Below are 24,360 nucleotides of genomic sequence, written 5' to 3'. Positions count from 1 at the left end.
TTTCTGTATTTATATGCCCAGTACTTAACTCAGTGCCTGTCACATAGTATGAATGGTCATTGTATGAATTGGAATTAAATCACAGGGGAAGAAGAAGATATAAACCCAAACTGAAACTAATGGAATTACTTGATTAAGCAAATAATTCAATATGTATGTGTATGTGTATCCTTTTAAATTTGTATGTTTCCTTTACTTTCTGCTAAATTTTCAGCTCAAAACATTTCTAAAAATTACAATTTTCTTTCTTAACTCTCTTGTCAACTGGGAGCTTTTGACTCAATCACTCCCTTAGACTAAGAAATACATTTTTTTCCTTGAGATCTGCCATACCCACTAGCATATTAAACCAGAGCCATGCTCCTTATTTCTCTCAATTTCATACTTTATATAATTTTTTTGTTTCTGAAAGTAAGTTATTCTCCTTACATATCTCAATTTTAATCTTTTTATTTAAGACTAGGGGTTTGCATTATATCCTATTTATAATACTCAATTACATTTAGCCATTTTGGCTCCATTTAGAGGGATAATATCCAACAATTTTCTTAAAGACAAAAATATTTTTTACAGAAAAACTGTGAAAAATATTTAATGTGAAAATTTGAAGAGACTGTACTTGTTATCTTATTCTGTATAAAGTTATAGATTCTATAAGCTTTCCTTGAAGAAATTACCTTGGGTAGTTACCCATATTTTACTGCTTTTGGCCAAAGGCAGTTAGATAATGAGCCCCTTCATGAAAGATCTCAAGGTGAATATATGAATTTAAAGTGAAAATTGATCTAAATTGTTTTATCATTACACAAAGTTACTTCCTGAAGTTATTACCATATTAATATGTTTGGATTTTTTAGATTCTTGTCATTACTGAGATTTTTGTATATTCCCTCCTTTTTGTTCCATTAATTCTTAACAAGGATCTTAACAAGGATCATGCTTAGTCCTACTTTAACTAAGAGCTTCCCATGACTGTATTTTATCAGCAGAGATTCTGCTGACATTTTATATATATTGCATTATTTTCAGGTAGTTCGTTACCTGGCTGGTTGTGGATTGCAGAGCTGCCAGATGCTGGTTACCAAGGGTTACCCAGACATTGGGTGGAATCCAGTTGAAGGGGAGAGATATTTGGACTTCCTAAGATTTGCCGTCTTCTGTAATGGTATGCATCTAAATTTGAGGTGGAAGTGGGGAGGACACTATTAAATTTGCTTTTAAATTGTTATTGAAAGCATGAATATCATCTTAGAAGTTTTTATAAGGAAAAAATAATTTAATATAAATTATAGATAGATAGATAGATAGATAGATAGATAGATAGATAGATAGATAGATAGATATAGATATAGGTATTACACATTGGTATTTATTTCTTAGGCATCTGGGTGGTACAGTGGATGAAATACCAAATTTGAAGTCAAAAAGATTTATCTTCCTGAGTTCAAATACAGCTTCAGATACTTTACTTGTTGAATGACTGAGCAAATCACTTGAAGAGTTTGTTAAGAAAAGAGCAATAGAAGAAATGGCACAGTGAATAGAATGTTGGGCCTGGGGTCAGGAAGACAGTTCAAATCTAGACTCAGATATTTATTAGCTATGTTGTCCTGGACAAGTCACTTAACGTGTTTGCCTCAGTTTTCTTATGTGTAAAATGACCTGGAAAAGGAAATGGCAGACTAATCCATTGTCTTTGCCAAGAAAATATTAAATGGAGTCGTGATGAGTCAGACATGATTGAACAACAGCAATTTATCTCTTCAAAATTTATATTGTTTTCACAGCTTAATTGCTAAAATTCAAATGATTTCTAAAATACACTGAATTATGCTTTTAATCATTTCAAACAAGACACCTAAATTCTGATAAAATACTCTCAAATGAATTTAAATACTTTATGAGTTTAATATTGGCCTCTCTTCAAAGATTCATGATATTAAATGTTTTATAATACTTTAATGCTTTTTTCTTTTTCAAATTGATGTTGAAAAAGAGATACTAATATTATCAAATGAAAAGTAGCATTGCATGTGTTTTCATATACATATTTTAAAAAAAGACCATGATTCATTTGTTCTTATTTTTCATTTTTGAATTGTTATTTATTTGCAATTTAGTTTGCAATTTGTCATTTTCTATTTTTAAAAAGTTCAAATTTGAGGTAAAGGTAAGTAAAATTATCTCCTTGAAACTTCCATTACTTGTGGTTCTGTCCTATGGGAACAAATGGAACAAGACTAAATTCTTTTCCAACATATCCTCAAAGACTACTATCATCTTCTCTCTAAGTCTTCTCTTTTCCAGGTTAAACAAAACCTAACTCCTTCAATCTATTTTCCTGTGACATAGATTCAAGACCCTTCACCATCCTGTTTTCCCCCTTCTGGACATTCTTCATCTTATCAATATTCTTCTTAAGTCATGGCACCCAGAACTGAGCACAGTACCCACAGCCTGAGGCAGAATGCAAAGGGACTATCACTTTCAAGCTATGCCTCTCTCTCTCTCTCTCTCTCTCTCTCTCTCTCTCTCTTTAAGTATCATATCCCATTCCATTACACATAAATACAATTTTTAACATTCATTGCTTTTGTTTTTTTATTGACATTTTATTTTTACAAATACATGTTATGAAAATTTTCAGCATTCACCCATATGCATATGTATATTTTTAAATTACAAAATTTCCTTCCACCCTCCCTTCCCCACTCCCCTTCCCTCAACAGTGACCAGTCAGAATAGCATTGTACATGCATATTTGTGATAAACATGTTGACAGATTAGGCATTTTTGATATGAGTAATTAGGATTAAGAGAAAGAGATATATGAGATTTTATATAAAGTGTTCATCAGATTCTGATAGGGGTTTTTTAAATTTTTTGTTTTGTTTTGTTTTGTTTTTCTTCCTCTGGATGGAGGTAATAGTCCATAGCCCATCTAATACAGTTGCCCTAGCACTCTGAACTGATGAAAGGAAGTACATCCATCAAGGTTGATCATCTCAAAATGTTGTTATAAATTTGTCCATCGTTCTCATGGTTCTGCTCCCTTCTCTTACCATCAGAACCTGTAACTCATTCCATGATTCTCTAGAGTCTAATCATTTATAAGTTTCTTATGGAACAATAATATTCCATAGTATTTATGTACCATAAAATTTTTAGTTATTCCCCAATTGATGGGCATCCCCTTAATTTCCAATTCTTTGTCACTACAAAAAAGAGCTGCTATGAATATTTTGGAACATGTGAGACTTTCCCCATTTTTCTATGATTTCTTCTGGATAAAGGCCTAGAATTGGAATTGCTGGGTCAAAGAGTATGAGCAGTTTTATTGCTCTTTGGGCATGGTTCTATATTGCTCTCCTGAAGGGTTGGATCATTTCACAACTCCAACACCAATGCATTAATGTTCCAATCTTCCTATAACTTCTCCATTATTGATCATCTTCCCTTTTTCATATCTTAGCTAATCTGATAGGTTTGAGGTGATACCCCAGAGTTGTTTTAATTTGAATTTCTCTAATTAATAGTTATTTTAGGCATTTTTTCATATGATTACATATAACTTTAATTTCTTCATTTGAAAACTGTTTATTCATATCTTTTGACCATTTATCAATTGGGGAATGACTTGTAACCTTATAAATTTGATGCAATTCTATATATATTTTAGAAATGAGACCTTTATCAGAATTCCTAGTCATGAAGATTGTTTCCCAGATTTCTGCTTTCCTTCTGATTTTGACAGCATTGATTTTATTGGTGCAAAAGTTTATTAATTTAATGTAGTCAAAATTATTTATTTTGCAGTTTATAATGTGCTCTAATTCTTGTTTGGTCACAAATTTGTTCCCTTTCCATAGATCTGATAGATATAGTATTTCTTGATCTATTAATTTATCTGTGATGTCACCCTTTATATCTAAATCCTGTACCCATTTTAACCTTATTTGGGTATAGGGTGTGAGATGTGGCTCTTTGCCTAGTTTTTGCCATACTATTTTCCCAACAAATTTTTGTCAAAAATAACGTCAATAAAATTTTTGTCAAATAAAAAATTAAGTTCTTATCCCAGAAGCTGATATCTTAATCATTTGCTGTATTTTCTTTTGAACCTATCCTAATCCACTGATCCATTATTAACAAGTACTAGATACTTATTAGTATAGTTTTAGATCTGATAGAGCTAGACCATGTACCTTTACATTTTTTCCCCATCAGTTCCCTTACCATTCTTGACCTTCTGTTGCTCTAGATGAATTTTGTTGCTATTTTCTATAGCTGGGTAAAATAGTTATTTGGTAGTTTGATTGTTATGGCACTTGAATAGGTAATTTAATTTGGGTAGAATTGTCATTTTTATTATATTATCTTGACCTAAGTATGAACAATTGACATTTTTTCAATTATTTAGATATGATTTTATTTTGGTGACAAGTGCTTTATAATTGAGTTCATACAATTTCTGGATTCCTGTTGGGAGGTAGATTCCCAAGTATTTAATGTTGTCTATAATTACTTTAAATGGAACTTCTCTTTTTATCTCTTGTTCGTGGGCTTTATTGTTCATTTATAGAAATGCTAATGATTTATGTGGATTGATTTTATATCCTGCCATTTTGCTGGGTTTGGTAATTGTTTCAAGGAATTTTTAAGATGGATTTTCTTGGGTTCTCTAGGTATACCATTATATTATCTTCAAAGAGTGAAAGCTTTGCTTTTTTGTTTTTAAGTTTTGAGTTCCAAATTCTATTCCTCCTTCTATCCCTTAGGTGCTAAGCAATCTGATATAGGTTTTATCATATATGTATATATATATGTATATATATAAATGTATAATAAATATATATGTTTAATCATGTAAAACAAGAAAGGAAATAATAAAGAAAGAAAGGAGGAGAAAAGAAAGTATAAAATAGCATACTTCAGTCTGTAGTCAGACATCTCTGAAGGCAGATAGCTTTTTTCATTATGAGTCTTTTGGGATTGTCTTGGTTCATTGTAATGCAAGTCATTCATTGTGCAAGTACTTCATTGTGCAATATTGCTATTATCGTGTACAATATTCTTGTTCTGCTCATTTCATATTTTATCAGTTCATGTAAGTCTTTCCAGGATTTTCTGAAATCATCCTGCTTATCATTTCTTAAAACACAATAATATGCCATTACCATCATATATCACAACTTATCTAGCCATTCCCCCACTGATGAGCATCCTTTAAATTTCTAATTCATAGCCATTACATAAAAAGAACTACTATAAATATTTTTGTACAAATAAGTTCTTTAAAAAAATCTCTTGTAGTATTATTGCATGATCAATGTAATACAGCTTTATAGCTCTTTGGAGATAGTTCCAAATTGCTTTACAAAATGGTTGGATAAATTCACAATTCCATCAACAATGTATTATTGTCCCAATTTTTCCCTCATCCCCTTCAACATTTGCCATTTTTCTTTGCTTTTTCTTATTAGCTACCCTCATAGGTATGAGGTGGTACTTCAGATTTGTTTATTTTTTCATTTGAAAATTGCTGCTAGCTCTGTGACCTTGGGCAAGTCACTTAACCTTGATTACCTCACATCTAGGACCATCTCCAGTTGTCCTGATTCATATCTGGCCACTGGACCCAGTTGGGTCTGGAGAAGAAAGTGAGGTTGGTGAACTTAGCACAGCACCCTCTCACTTAAATCCAATTTATGTGCTTATCATGGCATTACCTCTCTGATGTCATGGTCTTCTTTGAGAATGATAGACAAAAATCATATTACATCACCTATTCATATCCCTTGACCATATATCATTTGGAGTATAACTTCTATTCTTATAAATATGACTCAGTGCTCTATATTATCTGAAAAATGAGAACTTTATCAGAGATATTAACTAAATTTTCCCTCATTTTTCTGTTTTACTTCTAATTTTGATTGCATTGGTTTAGTTTGTATAAAATTTTTAATTGTATATAATGAAAATTATTCATTTTACATTTTATAAATCTCTATTTTATTTGGTCCTAAATGTTTTTTTCCCTTAGCCATATATCTTACAGGTAAACTGTTCCATACTCTCCTCATTTTATTTTTCTCATAAAGAAGTTCCAAATATTGTAGTTTTGGGTTGCCACATCACACTGCCCTCTACTTTTGAATTTACAGGCTACTAAAATCCTTAGGTCATGTGTCAAAAAGCTAATTTATAGCTCTTTGTTGTTGTTCTTCCTTTTTTTAAACTTTGGTTAAAAATAAATTGTTTTGAAAATAATAAAAATTTGCATTTGGTTTCCCCCCCATACATGTTTCTAGGGGAGAGTGTGGAAGAAAATGCAAATGTTGTGGTCAGATTGTTAATTCGGAGGCCCGAATGTTTTGGTCCAGCCTTAAGAGGGGAAGGTGGCAATGGTCTTCTTTCGGCCATGGAAGAAGCTATAAAAATAGCAGAGGATCCTTCTAGAGATGGCCCATCACCTACTAATGGATCCAGCAAAACCCTGTATGTCTAAAGAGGTTTTTCTTAAATATATTTTCATGGGAAAACATAGTAGTTGACTTTCATCAAATTTAGAACAATTTGTTTTCATTCTTTTAATTTCATTGTCAACAAAAAACTCAGAATTTTGCCCTCATTTAAGTTTTAGTTTGTGTGCATTGGAAGAAACCTTCAAGGCAGTGTTTGAATTGATGGTGTAAATGTATGATTGAATGCATATAATTTATTAAAAATTAAATGTATGCCAAGCACTGTGTTAAGTGTATGGGATACACATACAAAAATTGAGATATTCACTGCCTTCAAGGAACTTGTATTCTAATGAAAATGCCTAAAGAAGGGAATAATGTGTGAAATCACAAAAATGGTGAGTGGAATATTCCAGAGAGCTATTTAATATAGCCCTTCTAGAAGCAATGTCTAATTTCAGATCTCAGAGAAATAGATTGGGCCTGATACTTCATAAGTAAACTAGTTGTTCATCCAATAATTACATTTCTCTGAGAACAGTTGTCTCAAATAGTACTCATTGATCTTCTGCTTTCTGTTTTCTTCGAAAAATGAATTAAAGTGATTTGACAGCAGAAGAAGATGATACTATCCACATGGGAAATGCAATAATGACCTTTTATGCTGCTTTGATTGATCTCCTAGGCCGCTGTGCTCCTGAAATGCATGTAAGTCTGTTGTTTCACTTAAATTTCCATGAAACAATGCTCATGCTATATTAAATTGCTTGTGGATCATTATTTAAACAAGGACTTGCTTGTGGTGGCTGACTATGAACTTTTCAGTGTGAGACTTTACACTTGAGAAATCAGCAGATGCTATCATTCAAGATTTGATTTATTGCTTTGTTGATTGTCTAGGCTTAACCAATATAGAAAATGTTATTAATTCAGTTTTTATGTAGAAAGTTATCAAGCATACATTTTTTTTCCTTAAGAAAATGATTTTTAACATTTACTTGCCACCACTGTATATAAATGTGAATTAGGCTTTCTTAAAGGTGATTATTAAATTGTTTTCCTATTTTTTTAAGGTTTTTGCAAAGCAAATGGGGTTAAGTGGCTTGCCCAAGGCCACACAGCTAGGTAATTATTAAGTTTCTGAGGCCGTGTTTTCCTATTTTTAAAATTATTTCATATTTCTATGAAATTTTGGAGAAGTGAACAAGAGAAAATAAATTATCCATGTCTGTCCTGCTTAATCAGATCATAAAATCAAACAAATGGTGATCTAGCCCCATTGAAAATTATTAGCAAATTACTGTCGTAACAGAATTTGGTTTTAGCTGGTCATGGCTGATAGTTCTTAATTATTGTGAAAATTTGTAATGAAGTCCAAAATCAGCTTATTAATATCATTAATAGCATAATTACATATTTCTCACATATATTTTAGAAAGAATATCAAGAAAAATTATTTTGCATCACAATTCTCCCATTCCTCTTCCTACACTAAGATTGCAAGTGCTGTCATCCAATGAAGGTTTCATAAGAAGGTTGTTTTGTCCTTCTGAGAGCAATTAAAGGATTAAGTTAAATTATTGGACAAATGTTTTCTGCAATCTAGAATGTGAAGAAGGAAATTTAGACTCAGACTTCTACTACCCCTCTCTTATGGCTTTCAATACTTATCATCCTTTCCTTAAATTCCCTTTGGACTGGGCTGAAAGACTGAAATTCAAATGCTTCTGAACTCTGATAGGCAACTGTGAAAAATGATATATTTTACCATAGTTTTCCTTTTCTTTTTTTCCTCTAGAATAAAAATGCCTAATTATTAAACCTTAAATTATTAAACTTCAAAAACATAGAATTTCACAAATATAAATACCATTTACTTTTCTCTGTCACAAATACATATTTAATCTCACTAAAAACCTTACATAAGTAGTGAAGATTTGCTAGGGGGAAAATGTTTTTAAAAATCTAAATTAGTTATCTTTGCTGATGATTGCTATGAATCTATTTTATTTTTAGTAGCAATTCAGTACTGCAAAGATAATAATTATATAATCACACTAGCTAACATTTAAATAGAGTTTTAAGATTTGGTCTTTATCAGTATCTATATACGTTTGATCTTACCTACCTTAAATTAGACTGTTCCACCGACAATCACCAGACCCTTTTCTAAGCTGTTTCATATTAGTAGAACCTGGAAAAACTTTACTATACTAGTGTAGTTTTCAAGAATCCAGTATCATCTCCATGAGACAAAAGAGCAAAACATCAGTAAATGAATGTAAAAAAATCTCAAAGATTAATGATATTTCCTAGTATACGAGTAGACCAAACTTTAAACTCTCACAGTATTCATCATTATATCAGTGTTTACATATACACATACAACTATATATATATATATATATATATATATATATGCATGTATGTCCTATATGTATTGTGTGATTTACACACATGCATATTTATACTCTATTATTTTATGTCTGTTGTAAATAAATGTGAGAAGATAGTGATTAGCTATAGTGTTTGTAGTCCCAAAGAATGAAAACCAGGTACTGTTCATTTTTGCCTCTGTGATCCTGGGCAAGTCACTTCATTTCTTTGCCTCAGGCAACTTCTCTGGGTTTATCTATTAAGTCATACTATAAAGGGAGTTCCTGTATCAGGAAGTACCATCTAGTTGAGGAAATCAAGAATATTTTGTGTTCATATCTCTACCAAGGCAGCATGAAGTAGTGGCTAGAGAGTCTATCTGGAAGCCAGAGATACTGGGGAGTAAGTCATCCATCTATCATAGACTTGCTCTTTGGCCCCATCCTATTCACTTCACTACAGTGCTCTAAAGAAGGTTCCTACCTACATTGGGAGGGGGAGCTTCTATACCTTGAAGTTCCCTGTGATTTTGAAATCCTAGGACCCTTCCCAGCTCTGTCACTATTGCCTCCACATAAACTGATAATAATCTTATATATGCTTGAATTTACATAGCACTTTAAAAGATTGGCAAAGGATTTTTTATTTATCATTCAATTTGATATTCACAATAATCCTATGAGGTAAATGCACTCAGCATCCTCATTTTACAGATGAAGAAAATGAGAAATTAGATGATTTAATCAAGGTCATATAGCTTGATGTCAGGAAGACAAGAGTCTTCCTGTCTGATTCAGGACACCCAAGTTTGGAACGTTTTGCACTCTATACTACTTCATTTCCTTCCTCATGCTTGTGTTTGTGTTTGTGTTTGTGTTTGTGTTTGTGTGTGTGTGTGTGTGTGTGTGTGTGTGTGTGTGTGTGTGTGAAGATTTGCAAAGTGTTTCATGTTTGATTTTCATAATACTCCCTGTGAGGTAGGTGTTATTTATTCCCTTTTGAAGAAGTAGGTTGAGAGATTAACTTTTCCAGGATCACATTTCTAGGGTTTTTTTCCAAGGCAATGAAGTTAAGTGGCTTGCCCAATGCCACACAGCTAGGTAATTATTAAGTGTCTGAGGCTATATTTGTACTCAGGTACACCTGACTCCAGGGCCCACACTCTATCCATTGCGCCACCTAGCCACCCCCAGGATCACATTTCTAATGAGTGTCTGAGGAAGGATTAAATTTAGAACTGATTCTGTGTCCACCACTCTGCCCATTTCAGACACTGCTTTGATGCTGATATGAGTAGGTGAAGGAAAATCATATCTGATTAAAAATGTAAAAAAAATGCATACTTCTGGTTTTGCAAAGAATCACTATGACCAGAAATTATACAGTGATTCATAATTAGGATTTATTTAGCCAGTGACAAACTGATAAAATTGTTTTGATCCAGGTCTACTTTTCCCTTCTCTATGGCCAGAAACCTTGGGGAATTTTAAAACCCTTCAAAATTTGATTATCACTGCAAAGTACATGAACCTTATAGTCTGTCTCTAATTCATAAAGTCAATTCTACTTTTCTTTCCTAATGGTAATTTTTATTTACTTTGTAATCTGTAACATTGATCTGAGATTAGTTTGCTATAGCCTATTTTTTAAGGAAGCTGTAAGTGCAGGAAATTATGCTGTTCTTTGTATGGAAATATTCTATTTTTCTAATCTGTTATTAAGAGGACATAATTTTGTAGTTCTTTTTACAATTCACAATTTTGCTCATTGTTCTTTTTAATCAGTGATATTCCCTTTTTTGGTCAGGATTTAAGGTATATTCTGTGTCATTTAGTTGTCTGACTGTTGTAAAAATAAAATTTGTGTCCTTGACATTATTAGCTCTGTGCTTTAATCTGACTGGCATATCTCTGCAATGCCTTTTTTACCACCAATTAGAAATATAGTTTTCTTAAATACAACACTCAAACTATTATTTCTGCCTCAAGCCTGACCTCTGTTGGATATCTCTTTTTTTATGCATTTAATAGTATTTTATTTTTTCCAATTACACATAAAGTTTTCAACATTTGTTTTTGTAAGATTCTGAGTTGAATGTGTCTTTTTTTATCAAAAAGGAATTAATTTAAACATGAGAATCATTTCATAGGTTTTCCTGAATAAAGTTGTTACTGATTAAGATCCATAGCTTAAGGTATGTTTTTTTTTGTTGTTGTTTTTTTCTGTGTAGTTGATCCATGCTGGCAAAGGAGAAGCTATTAGGATCAGGTCCATTCTGAGATCCTTAATTCCATTGGGAGATTTGGTGGGAGTCATCAGCATTGCTTTCCAGATGCCAACAATAGCTAAAGGTAATATTGTTCTTTGGAATACAGTATTGGGTTGAATAATGATAAATTTTTTTTCTGATGAGGCATATATCAGAAGATTATTTTTAAATTTTTTTAAATTTTTAAAATTTTTAGAAGATTCTATAAAGATATTTAGAACTATATTTATGAAGTTCTTTTTACATATTTAATTTTATTTTTATTCTAATCACATGTAATTTTTCATATTTCTGATATTGTATATAGATAAAAGAAATTATATATTTTAATATCCCTATTCTATTGGTTTTCTTTGACCCCTTAACCTTTTAATGCTCTGAGCAACTCTCTAAGATTATAAATTGAAGAGGTGTTTATTTTCAAAGTGTTTTCATCTAATAGTTTCCCATATCAGTTAAATCATAGTTCCAGTTCCTGTCTCTGATCCTTAGTATCCTTTAATCTTCTCTTTTCTAGTTGACTGCAATTCTCTAATGTCTTCTTTGATAATTTATCAATTATGATTATCTTATTTTCACATTATTGTTTTTTTTGACAATTCTTTGTTGAAAGGAAAATGTTTAGTACTTTTATCCTGATTATCAGATAAAACTTAAGACAAAAGAGAATTTATTTTTTAATTAATTTATTTTGAATTTTACAATTTTTCCCCTAATCTTGCTTCCCTCCCTCCCCACCAAAAAAGAAAGAGAATTTAAAGAATTTTATTATAAGTATGTAAAGGTAGCAGCACCTTAATGGAATGATCACTGAAAATCAGCAATAGCTTCAAGGTGAATTTTTTTTTATAAGTAACCAAAAGATAATTCAGATAGGCCCACTTCAGGAAAAGAGGTGGGACCCTTGAATCTCTGTTCCTACTCAATTGCAATTTCCAGATAGGGGATGATTGACAAGGAACTGGAGATGCAAAAACTGCAGACCTAGGGTCTTTTTACTCACCAGAGCCTCCCCCAACACTGTTTGATAAACAGTTATGGGTAACTGAGGCAACATTACTTTCAAAATCATGATGCTTTACTTTAAAAACTATAGATTAATCAGTCAGCAACATTTGTTAAGTACCTTCAGTGTATAAAACACTGTCATATGGTAAGGGATTATACACAATTTATGCAGTGATCTTTGGGAGGAAAACTATATAGAAGTTTCAAAGAGGGGCAGCTAGGTGGTACAGTGGAGTTCAAATCCAATCTCAGACATTTACTGTATTTCTCTATGTATAAGACATACCCTTTTTTTGAAAAAAAAAATAGGGTCTAAAAACAGTGGTTGTAGATTTTTTTTACTTGCATTTCCTGCTTTTTCATACTTGTCTTTGAGCTCATTGTTTCGCATTTGTTACCAGTATATTAGGTTGTTTTGACACATTCTGCCCAGAAATGGCAGAATGGGATGAAGATCTAGTTTGAGAAAGTTTGGAGCAGGAGACCAGGTGGGCTCTTATGCAAACCCACATTATCAGGGCACCCATGATAGCAAACACAAAGAAGATTACTGCATAGCCAAAAATAAAATTGCTATCATGCCTGGAGGCTTGACATCCCAGCTCCAACCATTTGATATCAGCATTAACAAATCCTTCAAAGCTGCTATGAGAGATCAATGGAAACAATGGATGAAGTTTTCTGGGGACAATTTGACACCTTCAGGAATGGTGAAGAAAGCAACTGTAGATGTTTACACCTGGATGAAAAGATCCTGGGATAATATTGAGACTGAGATGTTGTCAAGTTATTTAAGAAGTGTGGCATTTTCAATGCCATAGATAGCACCGAGGATAAGGCAATATGAAGATAGTGATTCATCATCAAACACAGATGAGGACAAGCTAAATGGATGGGAGTTCTGACAGTGATGAAGAGTTGTATGAATTTTATGTTGAATAAAACTTGAGTTCATTAAATTTATGTAATATACTTTTTTAAAAATTTTGGTGCCCAAAATTAAGGTGCATCTTATATATGAGGAAATATGGTAATACTTTACTTAGCTGTGTGAACTTGGGCAAATCATTTAACCCCACTGCCTTGCAAAAGTAAAAAAAAAAAGTTCAAGGAAAAAAATTTAGGGTTAATAATAAGGAAAGACTTTCTGCAAATAAAGCTGCCCCAAGTTCTCATTTAGTAAAGAGGAATTTTTTAAAGAAAGGCTGATTGACTACTTGTAGGTTATGTTATGAAAAGATTCTTATTCATGTGTCAATTTGATTAGTTCCTCTGAAGTCACTTTTGATTATTCTACAAATTTTTTCTTTATTAATACTTTTCTATGAGGGAAGTGTGTTTCATAAGGTAAGGTGAAAATGTTAAGACAACATGTAAAGAGAAACTAAAAGGGGATGGTAGATACTGCTCTGAAAGAATGGCGAGTAGGAATAAAGGATGGCCCTCTTGTGCTCTACGCCAAAATGGAGGCTCTGGGACAAACTCAGCAGTGGGAAAAAGGGAGCCATAGAAGTAGAAAGTGAGGGATGGAAGGATGTATGGGGTGAAAAGACCACAGGAGCTTTAAGAAGTCCAGAATGAGAAGACAACTAAAACATGGAGGCCAAGTCCAGAGAGGTAGTGCAGGGGTGTGCTACTGAATGTTAGCAAGGGCATCTCCAAAAATTATTACACAATATACTTCTAACTGTAATGTGTTGCCGGGGTCCAGCCTCCACGGGGTCCTTGGAACCTGGCAGGAGGGATAGAGTTGGCGAAATGAGTTGAGTCAACAAGTGGGTAAAGGCAGGAGCAGGCTGACTGACTGTCAGCTGCTAGGATTTATTTTTATAGTTTCAGAATCATGTATGTTTCAAGCAAGCAAGCAAGCTGAGATCATTTCCTTGGTTACAAGAGTGTACAATTTTCATCATCAATCATATAGTTCATATGGTTACAAGTTTTAATCATGTGATTACAAGTTTAAGTAATAATCATATAGTTAATTGATTTCTTATCCCTTCTCAGACCATGATGACCTTAACTTGTCTGTTACCTTATTTATTACTACATTGTATAATTGTTAATTCACTTAAAGTTATTAATTAAGCAATTCTTTTAATGGAAAGTTTTTTTTTTATTTTTTGTGTAGGTAATGTTTTTCGATACATTCCTTAACAGTCTGTAGTGAGGGTTTTTATGCTTGTCTACCCATCCATTAACTCTTACAATAACCAATTTTTCTTTCTGGCCTTGTTGGTAGAAGCCACAGTTTCTGTGACTTTTTTATTCTTTCCCATGAAACTAAGGCTGCTGGAGTTCACATATCGGTCACCTGTACTAATTATTTTCTCACCATCTTTTTCATATATTCCTGTATATGGTAAGGGGGGGCAAAACTATTAATTTCCCTGGAATTCTATCTGACCCATCTTGTATCTGTTTTCCCTGTATATATTCTGGCATCTCCTTGGAATTCCCAGTGCTGCATTTTCCAGAGATTTCATAATGTTGAAGCCTTTTGTATGCCTCAGAGAGAGGCAGTCCTGTTAAATTTGGACAGAGTTTACAATCTGTTTTATTCAAGGAATTTTTCTGAAATCCTCCCTTTATAGTCATTCCAGTATCAGGGTGAGTAAATATTGTAATCAATAATAAACCTATAAATATTGGTATGCATGAAATCCCTATATATATTGAAGAAGGAAATGTTGTTCCATCAGGCAGTGTGACTGCCTTGAGTCTTCTTGCTGCGACTGTGTCAAACAGCTTAGAGACCCTGGCTCTCAATAATGTGTATTATTAATCCTTTTTTTAACTTTATTAATTCTCAACAGTCAACAAAGCAGTAAATCAAGCCCTGATTTGTAATGTTTGATGATTCCTCAGGGGTAAATAAATGCTCACGTTAACAATTTAACAGTTGGCAAGAATGGAGCTTCTACTCAGCCCTGGTGATGGCTGACATTGATATAGTACTTAACTACATTGTCATATCTGATTCCCATAACAGCTATATATTTTATTATACTCAATTATATTTATATTATATTCATTTTATTATATTCAATGTGATGAAGAGAAAAGTAAGGATCAAGGAGGTAAAATGACCTGTTCCTGTTTATTTAGCCTATGAGTGTCAGAGACCAATTTGAACCCAAGGCTTCTGTTTCCAAGTCTGGCACTTAATCAGTTATGCCAAAATGCTTAATATTTAATGATCAAATACAGTGATCCAAAACAGGGATAGATCATTCTAAATCCTGAATTTCTTCTACAACATTCCTGATGAGTGGTTACAAGTGGTAGAAAGAGGTATTGATGTCTAATAAAGGAGTGGAGGCAAGATTCAAAACTTTTAAACCCAGGACTCTTCCTTCTACCTCAGTGATCAGCAAAGAAGAGAGAGAAACATGTTAGTTGAGGAGAAATGGAAATTTGTTATTCCTCTTGGAAAGTGAGATGTGTATAGTTTTACACAGGTCAGAAGTTCTTTTTCCCCCCTTTTTTTCATAAAGATACAGGGAATAGAAGACAGAGAAATAGTTCTTTTCCCAAAAACCTTCTCAGCAGCAATTAGAATAATTTTATCCAGAGATAACATAGATAAAGAGAAAATTAAAGCCTAAAAACTTGAAAGGGTTGTTTGTGGTCAAAAAAGCTTCTTTTAAACTCATGATTTATGCCTATATTCCTATTTCTGAAGAACTATTTTTTTTTAATGATTCAGGGTCATTTGGAAGAAGTAATATCAGAATCAAAGAATTTGAAAAATGGAATGGCGTTCAGTGATCAATCCATTAACATAAGGATTTCCCACTAATATCCTCAACCAGTGGTTGTCCAGCTTCTGCTTTAAACCCTCCTAGGAAGGGGAATCCACCCCATCTCCAGGAAGACTAGTGCCTTTTTTGGATAACTCTAAATGATAGGAGGGGTTGTTTTATTTTCTTTGATGACATCAAGCCTAAATATATTTCTTTTCAATTTCTACCTAGTGAACCAACTCCTAACATCTAGAACTCTGCAGAACAAATTTAATCCTTCCTCCTCTTGACAATTCTTCAAAACTTGAAGAAGATTAACTTGTTCACACAGAGGTGTCTCTAGGCTAAATATGCCCAGTTTCACAATCAGTTTTCAATGGTGTGAACTCTTGGCCCTTCCCTTTGCCCTCATCTGGACATGCTCCAATTTATTGTACTAAAATCATGGTACCCAGAACTGAACAGATAGTATTTAGGTATGAAAAAATGTAAAGTACAATGGGACCTCCCTATCGAACTATATACCCCACTTAATGTATCACATGTAATTTTTTGACTAGAATATCTCATTGTTAACTCATACTGATCTTAGAGTACATCAAAATCCTCACATCTTTTTCAAAACAACTATTGTCAATCCAGGCCTCCACCATCTTATTTTTGTGAAATAATGAGGAAAAAATACTATTAATAACCAATAATAATAATAATAATGATAACCAATAATAGTCAGTGAAACTAATTTATTAAGCATTTTCTATGTACTGTGTTACAGGGATTCTAATGCTAGAGATGTGTACATATAAGATATCTACAGTGTGAATGAAAGTGTTGATTTTAGAGAAAAGATCCAGAGTTTCCCCTTTTTTTCTGTGGTCCCCATTTCAAAATTCCTTCTCTTGAAGATGATGGGATTGAATTAATTCTCCTGGGTTCTGATCAGACCTCACCCAACTTTATTAGGAATTTTAGGTTAAAGCTCTTTGTGCTCTACTGAGGTTTGGGTGGAGCTAAATTCCTTGATTTGAATGCCTTAAGATTTGGGCTACTTTAGAAGAAAAGACAAGATGAAAGCCCATTAGAATAGGTAAAGCCCTTCATTGATATATTCATTCTCTGGTTAATTTTTAGCCAAAGTTAATCAACCCTCAGGAACACCCCTCTTTAAACCCTGAGCCCAGCAGCACTTGAGAGTGGCCCTGACCTCTTTTACTAAAATGCTAGGATTAGGTAGGGGTGGCTAGGTGGTACAGTGATAGAGCACTGGCCCTCTAGTCAGGAGTACCTGAGTTCAAATCCAACCTTAGACACTTAATAATTACCTAGCTTTGTAGCCTTGAGCAAGTCTGCAAAAACCTTAAAAAAATGCTAGCATTATTGTTAAAATGACTAAATACCCAGAAATTATGTCTCTTGAACTTTTAAAATGTCACAATAGAATTTTGTCCTTGTTAAACTTTGGATTTATGCCTGTTGAATTTCATCTTGTTAGAAATATGACTTGCCAAGAGCCTTTTGAATTTTGACTTGGTCATTCATTTTTTGTTATTTTAACTTGTCTAGTTTATATCATCCATATGTTTGATAAGCACACCATGTAGGTCTTTATCCAAACATTGTTAAGTTAAAGAACTTCAGGCCTATCATGGAATCCTGAGGTTCTCTGGTGGAGGCCTACAGAACCAACAGTTCTGAATTCTACCCCCTATCACTTCTTACTTAGCCTATTGCAGTAATTTGCTAGTTGGTTTCCTTCAAGTCTCTCTCTATCTGTCCTCTACACAATTCTTTTTTGTTTTAGGTTTTTGCAAGGCAAATGGAGTTAAGTGGCTTGCCCAAGGCCACGCAGCTAGGTAATGTCTGAGGTCACATTTGAACTCAGGTACTCCTGACTCCAGGGCTGGTGCTCTATCCACTGTGCCACCTTGCTGCCCCCCCCTACACAATTCTTTAATCATTTTTTTTCCATGTAACTTTCTATACTCAGTCAACACCAGCAACTCTCTATTATTTCCAGGATCAAATGTCAAATCTTCTATTTGGTTTTTATAGTCCTATATAATCTGGCCCCTTCCTACCTTTTTAGACTTCATACATTTTGCTCACCTCCATAGTCTATGATCTACTATATTGGACTTTTTGCTATTTCTTACACATTTTTTTATCACTTTCAAACTATGAATTTATACTGGCCCTGGCCTTTTCTTTCCTTCTGAGAGAGAGCCAACTCCCAGTTTCATTTAAATCCCAGCTGAAATGCTTCTGCAGGAACTTTTTTGCTATTTTTCCCCAGGTACTGGTTTCTTTCCTCTAAAATCGATACTTCCATTTACATTGTAGATATCTTATATGGACATATATCTCTGGCATTAGAATCCCTGTAACATAGCACATAGAAAATGCTTAATAAATGAGTTTCACTGACTGATTAAAACCTTGCAGAGATTCTATTGTCATGGTCTTTGAGAACCCACTCTTCACTACAGAAATAAGCTGGGGAGGGGAGGAAGGGAGAGAGACAGCAGAGTGAGATGCACAGTGGACTGATTTAGGAATCATGAAGACTTATAAGTATGTAACTTGAGCAGGGTCAAACAGACCTGTTGGTATTCCAAACTGGTAGAGGGAATTTCTGTGTTGAACATTCATTCACATTGATAAAAATAACAGAACTCTTCCTGTCTTAACAAATATAATGTGGACTATCATGGAAATAAATTTTTACAAATAAGTTGTTATTCATTTCATTTTATTCAGTTTTGTCTAAAATTGAAACTCATGATGCTGCTATAATTTTTTGATACTTGATGAGCTTTGCACACACAGAGGAGATAAAATTATCCTGTATTTTGATTGTAGAAAAACAAAACATTTATGTAAAAATGAAATGAATAACATTGTAATCATTAGAAATTTATTTTCACTTTTCTTTTTCCATTATCAATATTTTTATTTTCATTTCACCCTTTAGACTCTATTTCTAATTCTGTTTTTTTGCTTTTCTCAGATATACATTCTGGAAATTTAATCAATCCTTCTACTTTAATCATTACTTTGGCTGTCTCTTTTTCATCTTTTCTGTTAAACATCACATTTCATTTATTTTTATTGATTTGGGTTCTGATACATCAGCATGTTTGTCATAGATAAAGAAAAATAGTAATTTAACTTATATTCCTCAGTGAGTTTTAGTGTACCCTTACATACTTCAGCTATTTTACATTACACCTATGACAGCTTTCCAGAAGCTGATTCCTCAGCCTCCTCCACCTGGATAGATGTCACAGTTGTTCTGTGCATATGCTAAGCTCCATTATACCTATATATAAACATTCTCTTTAGCCCTCTTATTTCTTTTCCTCTTTGTTGTAATCCATGCTCAATTATTTGAGAAAATGCTCTCCCACTCCCTTATCTTTTTCCTCTCACTTATCCTCTCCAACTTCCTCTTTGTCTCATTTTTTTATTTTACCTTAAAGAGACCTAAAATAACCTTACTCAGGGCTGCTAAATATAATGACATTAGATAAATTAAAGTCCTCAGGGGAGATTAAAGCAGCTGAAGTTCTTGATAGTTCCCAGAACTACCATTTATAGTATACACATTAGTTGACATCTACTTCTCCCTCCTCTAAGTAAATTTACTCTTCCTAGATCTGTAGAGTACACACACACACACACACACACACACTGCACACACATATATATAAAACTTTTATTTACACCATAGATTAAATGAGTTTTTATCAGTTGTTCTGGCAGTTCACCATCATTATTATATGGTTGTTGACATTGGAAAAATATATTTCTTGTTTCAATTTACATTTCCTAGATCTCTGGAACAATTTATACATCCATATGATCTCTCACTCATATACATTGAAATTCTTTATAAATTATAAGAGAGTTGTGAATTGAAAAATGTAAACTTATGTATCATATCATTTGTGGACTGGTGAGTTTTATAATCTTTCTTTAACAGAGATGATTTGTAGGACTTTGATTATGTTTTGCTTTTCTACCGTCTTTATAATTAAATAGTATATTTTTTACAAACTTAAACATCCATTATGTTCTTTATAAAATTAGGCAATAAACCAATCAGTTATGAGAGTACTTTTGTTAAACAGAATTTAAAAAATTATTATATATTCTAGCACTCAGGAAATTGTTTTTCTCCTAAAGGTTTGATTTTTTTTTATTGTCAATAATATCTGAAGACAAATTTTTTTTTCAAGTCACTGGCTGGAAAAATTAATCACTTTGTTAATTTTCTAAACTTTGAAAAAGGAAGAAACAATGGAAGTCCTATATAGTATTTCACCTCCAGATAACCATTAATAATGTTATTTTCTTTCTTATAGATGGAAATGTGGTGGAACCTGACATGTCAGCAGGGTTTTGCCCAGATCACAAGGCAGCTATGGTTTTGTTCCTTGACAGGGTCTATGGAATTGAGGTTCAAGATTTTCTCCTTCATCTTCTTGAGGTTGGCTTCTTGCCAGACCTCCGAGCTGCTGCTTCTTTAGACACGGTAAGAATTTAAAAATCTGACTACTTCAGTTTAATGGCTTATTCCAACTCATTTTTTGGTGGACGAAAGAAAACTCTACCTCAATAAATAAGGGAAAACAAAAAAAACAGATTCTCCCCCCCTAAAAAAATTAGTCTTCCCCTTAAAAATAAACAACTTTTCCTGTCTTTCAAATGTTTTAAAATGTTAGGAATTTATGGTATTTAAATGGGAAGTTCGAAAAGCAGGATTTGGTGACAAACTAATAATTTACATGATTATCACATTGCTCTTAAGACAAATTGGCCCTCTTGCCATATACAGTGAATACTATACTTTAATAGAAGTATATTCTATTTAATAGGCAATATGTTAAAAGATTAGTTAGATGTATGTTTAAGGACCATACTGAAAATCTTAAGTGATGTATTAATAATTAGCACAGTATCTTTTATATTTTCAGGTAAAAGAATTCTTTATACTTGTAAAAGAAGTTAATTTCAAGTGGATTTAAATACTAATATAATAATACAACAAAATGAAGTCCCATGTAATTAAAAATGTAAATTCTTTTTTGTCCTTTGGAAAAACTATTATGGCTTGTTTGTGTATTCCCATTGTCAGGTGCAGTGTTTTGTATATAGTAAATACTTAATAAATGTTTTTCAATCAAATCAAATTATGTATACAAATATTTTTCTGAAAATAAATGAAATGATTAATGTATAGCAATGGATCTATCTTTGACTTATTCTAGTGCAGGCAATATGATCTTATAAATATGTTATTAACATAAAACAAATGGCAGTTCAGAAAAATCTATGTTTGTAAAAGTAATTCGACATATACGTATTTCCACATTCATTTTGGTACAATTTGTGCTCCACTTTGAATTTGGTCCTTCTGTCAATGATTTGTGAATTCATTTGAAGAAAGCCTCAGGAACCTATGGATAATCCATTTATGGTTAATTGGAAGCCGATTCTGTGTCAGTTTTCCTAAATCAGAGAATTATACAGTTATGTATATATGAGGAAGTACATTTGTATTTATTCTTTCTTGGATAAGAGATCTAATGAGCCTTATTACTGGCTTGTCCTTTCTCTCCTTAATGTCCTTTTCCATACACATACAACTCAATGCTGTTCAATTCATTTCATAGGCTGCTCTTAGTGCCACAGACATGGCCTTGGCTCTCAATCGATATCTTTGCACTGCAGTCTTACCTTTATTGACAAGGTGTGCTCCTCTTTTTGCTGGCACTGAGCACCATGCTTCACTCATAGACTCACTGCTTCATACAGTGTACAGGCTATCCAAGGGCTGTTCTCTCACAAAAGCTCAGCGGGATTCCATAGAAATCTGTCTTCTCTCTATTTGTGGGTAAGTAAAGACTTCATTCTGTACTACATTTCACTTTTTCCAAGAAAATGTTTCTACTAGTCCTCAGTTAATATATGAATTAGTTATTATAAAGTATTAAATTTATTTCTTCTCCAGTGGGAAAGTGCTTCTACATCAACCCAATCTTAGAAGGCAAATTCCAGAAATAGAAATGCTTTTTCTCTGAACTTATTGAATTGATTTGAACTTTTATTATGTTAACTTTTTTCCTCCTAATTGTCATTTGCCTCATCCTCCTGACTTCTTTCTTCATTGATACATATTAGTCCTTTTTAGGGGGTTAGGAGGTTTTTTTTTTTTTTTTTTACATTTTTGCAAGGCAAATGGGGTTAAGTGCCTTGCCCAAGGCCACACAGCTAGGTAATTATTAAGTGTCTGAGACCAGGTTTGAACCCAGGTACTCCTGACTACAGGGCCAGTGCTTTATCCACTGTGCCACCTAGCCACCCCTGGTTAGGGGATTTTTTGCATGTAACAGTGTATAGTAATTGATTTCCATCTGAGAACTGTTTTTAAATTTGAATGAGAATTTCAAATTGCTTCCTGGAAGGACAAAAGAAAGGGAAGGGTATTTTGTGTGACCTCTATACAGAGTGATAATTAAAAGAGAGATATACAAATGTTCAGGATATACTTAAGTTTATTATACACATTCTATGTAAGGCACTGGTTATACTTTAACATTTTAATATTGTATGTTTTGTGATTCATTGCTGCTGTGAAACCATTTGAAGAATACTGAATTTTTATTAACTTCAACTTCCTTTTTTTATTTTTGTTTGTTTTCATCATGTTATTTTGTGACAAAAATTGCTGATAATTAATTCTCTTACCAAATAATGCCACCTAACTTGTTAAAGATTCTGTACTTGAAGAGTTAGATGATAAGAGTTCTAGTTTATGTCATGAATTAGAATAGGTGCTTAAATGAAAGTAAGTAAATAAAATTTTGCTTCCCTGTAAAAATTGCTATTTTTCCCAACAGCCAGTTGAGACCTTCCATGATGCAACACTTGTTAAGAAGATTAGTTTTCGATGTTCCATTATTAAATGAACATGCTAAGATGCCTCTTAAGGTAAGTTTGAGCACAGTTTACAGTTAAATGATCACATGTGCCTCTAATATTACTTCCTTTAGTGTAATAATTTTCTAATGCTTTTTTCTAACATTACTTTCCTGAGATTCAATAGTTTATAAAAGCAAAAATTAAAAAAACTTAACTTATATGTAGAGAACAAGAAAACATTACAAGGTTATCACAACAGCTGATTCCCTTGTTTATTCCTGATTATTAGCAAGGAAAGTTAAAGCCACAAATCACTTTGCCTTAGAGAGCAGTCTGCGACGCAAGTTGCATCACAAAACACTGATTGGCCATTATCTCCACTGACACAAGACTGATTTAGGAGTAGAAAACAAACCACCCCACTACTATAGGACTAAATCCTGGCTGTGCTTCTTATTACCTACAGAGGCTCAGGTAAGTCATTAAATCTCTCTGGTCCTCTTAGAGGTAGCTCTTAGAGGTAGCTGGTGCTCAGTGGACAAAGTATTGGACCTGTAGTCAGGAAATCCTACTTCAGACCCTTTATTAACTGTGTAGGCCAGCTCCTTAATATCTGTGCACCTCAGCTTTCTTATCTTTAAAAGGGGGGAGGGAGAGACCTTAATAGAATCTGTCTCAAAACAGTTTTTATGAGAATCACATGAAATATTTGTAGAAAGCTTAGAACAATCTTAGGCACATAGCTGGTACTTAATAAATACTCCCTAATCCATGTGTAAAATGAAGAGATTGGATTGGTCCATATGACACTTAAGATTGCTTTTAGATATAATCCTTTGATATCTTCTTCATCAGCTTCTGATGACAGCACATATAGTTGGCTATAATATCTCCATTTTCCATCTTCAAAGTTCATGGACAAGAATGCCCCTGTCCTAAACTTATGACTTTGTGAATCTAACAAAAATTTGGAGAAGTGCTGAAGAGTTAATAACCTTAATGTCTGTAGTCTTACCGTCCTAATTCAACCATTTATCCAATATTTATTGAATATTTATTATATGTGGACATCCTCCTAGACACATACATGAACAAAGAATGAAACAATTTTCTGCTTAAAAGAACTTACTTTCTAATGGGGGCACAGCAAATATATATATATGGCATACTTACAGCATATATATATATATATATATATATATATGTATATACACATATGTATGCACATATATACATTAATACCCAGAGTTATATACATAATCTATATTTCTATATAACTTTACATATTTTTATATGTGTAGATATACTTATCTGCTAATGACCATAACAGTCATAACTAGAAATGAGGGAACCTTAAGTGATTAATCAGGACTTGGGTATTAGTTACTCCATGGCATTGTTTTCGAAGAAAAGGAATGAATTTTCTAATTCATTGTACTTCTACCTAAAACCTCTCTTTGTGCTGTCCCTAAAAATATGTTGATAAGGCTGTGGACTATATAAGGATTACAGAACACCTGTAGAATATCAGCTCTGCATCAGAAGGAAAACAATAGGATGATCATTGTGG

General features: G+C 33.0%; 1 protein-coding gene across 13 annotated transcripts in view; it reads left to right on the top strand.

Annotated features, from left to right (window-relative positions):
• Window positions 1–24,360, top strand: part of RYR2 (ryanodine receptor 2) — a 766,826-nt gene that overhangs the window by 513,693 nt on the left and 228,773 nt on the right. For all 13 annotated transcript variants that reach the window (XM_074222945.1, XM_074222939.1, XM_074222937.1 and 10 more), the window contains 7 exons: window positions 1,030–1,165; window positions 6,315–6,501; window positions 7,070–7,175; window positions 11,074–11,194; window positions 20,231–20,400; window positions 21,542–21,762; window positions 22,769–22,859. In XM_074222945.1, the coding sequence (XP_074079046.1) occupies window positions 1,030–1,165; window positions 6,315–6,501; window positions 7,070–7,175; window positions 11,074–11,194; window positions 20,231–20,400; window positions 21,542–21,762; window positions 22,769–22,859 (1,032 nt within the window). The remainder of the gene's footprint in view (window positions 1–1,029; window positions 1,166–6,314; window positions 6,502–7,069; window positions 7,176–11,073; window positions 11,195–20,230; window positions 20,401–21,541; window positions 21,763–22,768; window positions 22,860–24,360) is intronic.

Source organism: Macrotis lagotis, chromosome 2, assembly GCF_037893015.1.
Source record: "Macrotis lagotis isolate mMagLag1 chromosome 2, bilby.v1.9.chrom.fasta, whole genome shotgun sequence".
Taxonomy (NCBI): domain Eukaryota; kingdom Metazoa; phylum Chordata; class Mammalia; order Peramelemorphia; family Peramelidae; genus Macrotis; species Macrotis lagotis.
The sequence above is the reverse complement of the archived record's forward strand: the minus strand, read 5'-3'. Positions and strand labels throughout refer to the sequence as shown.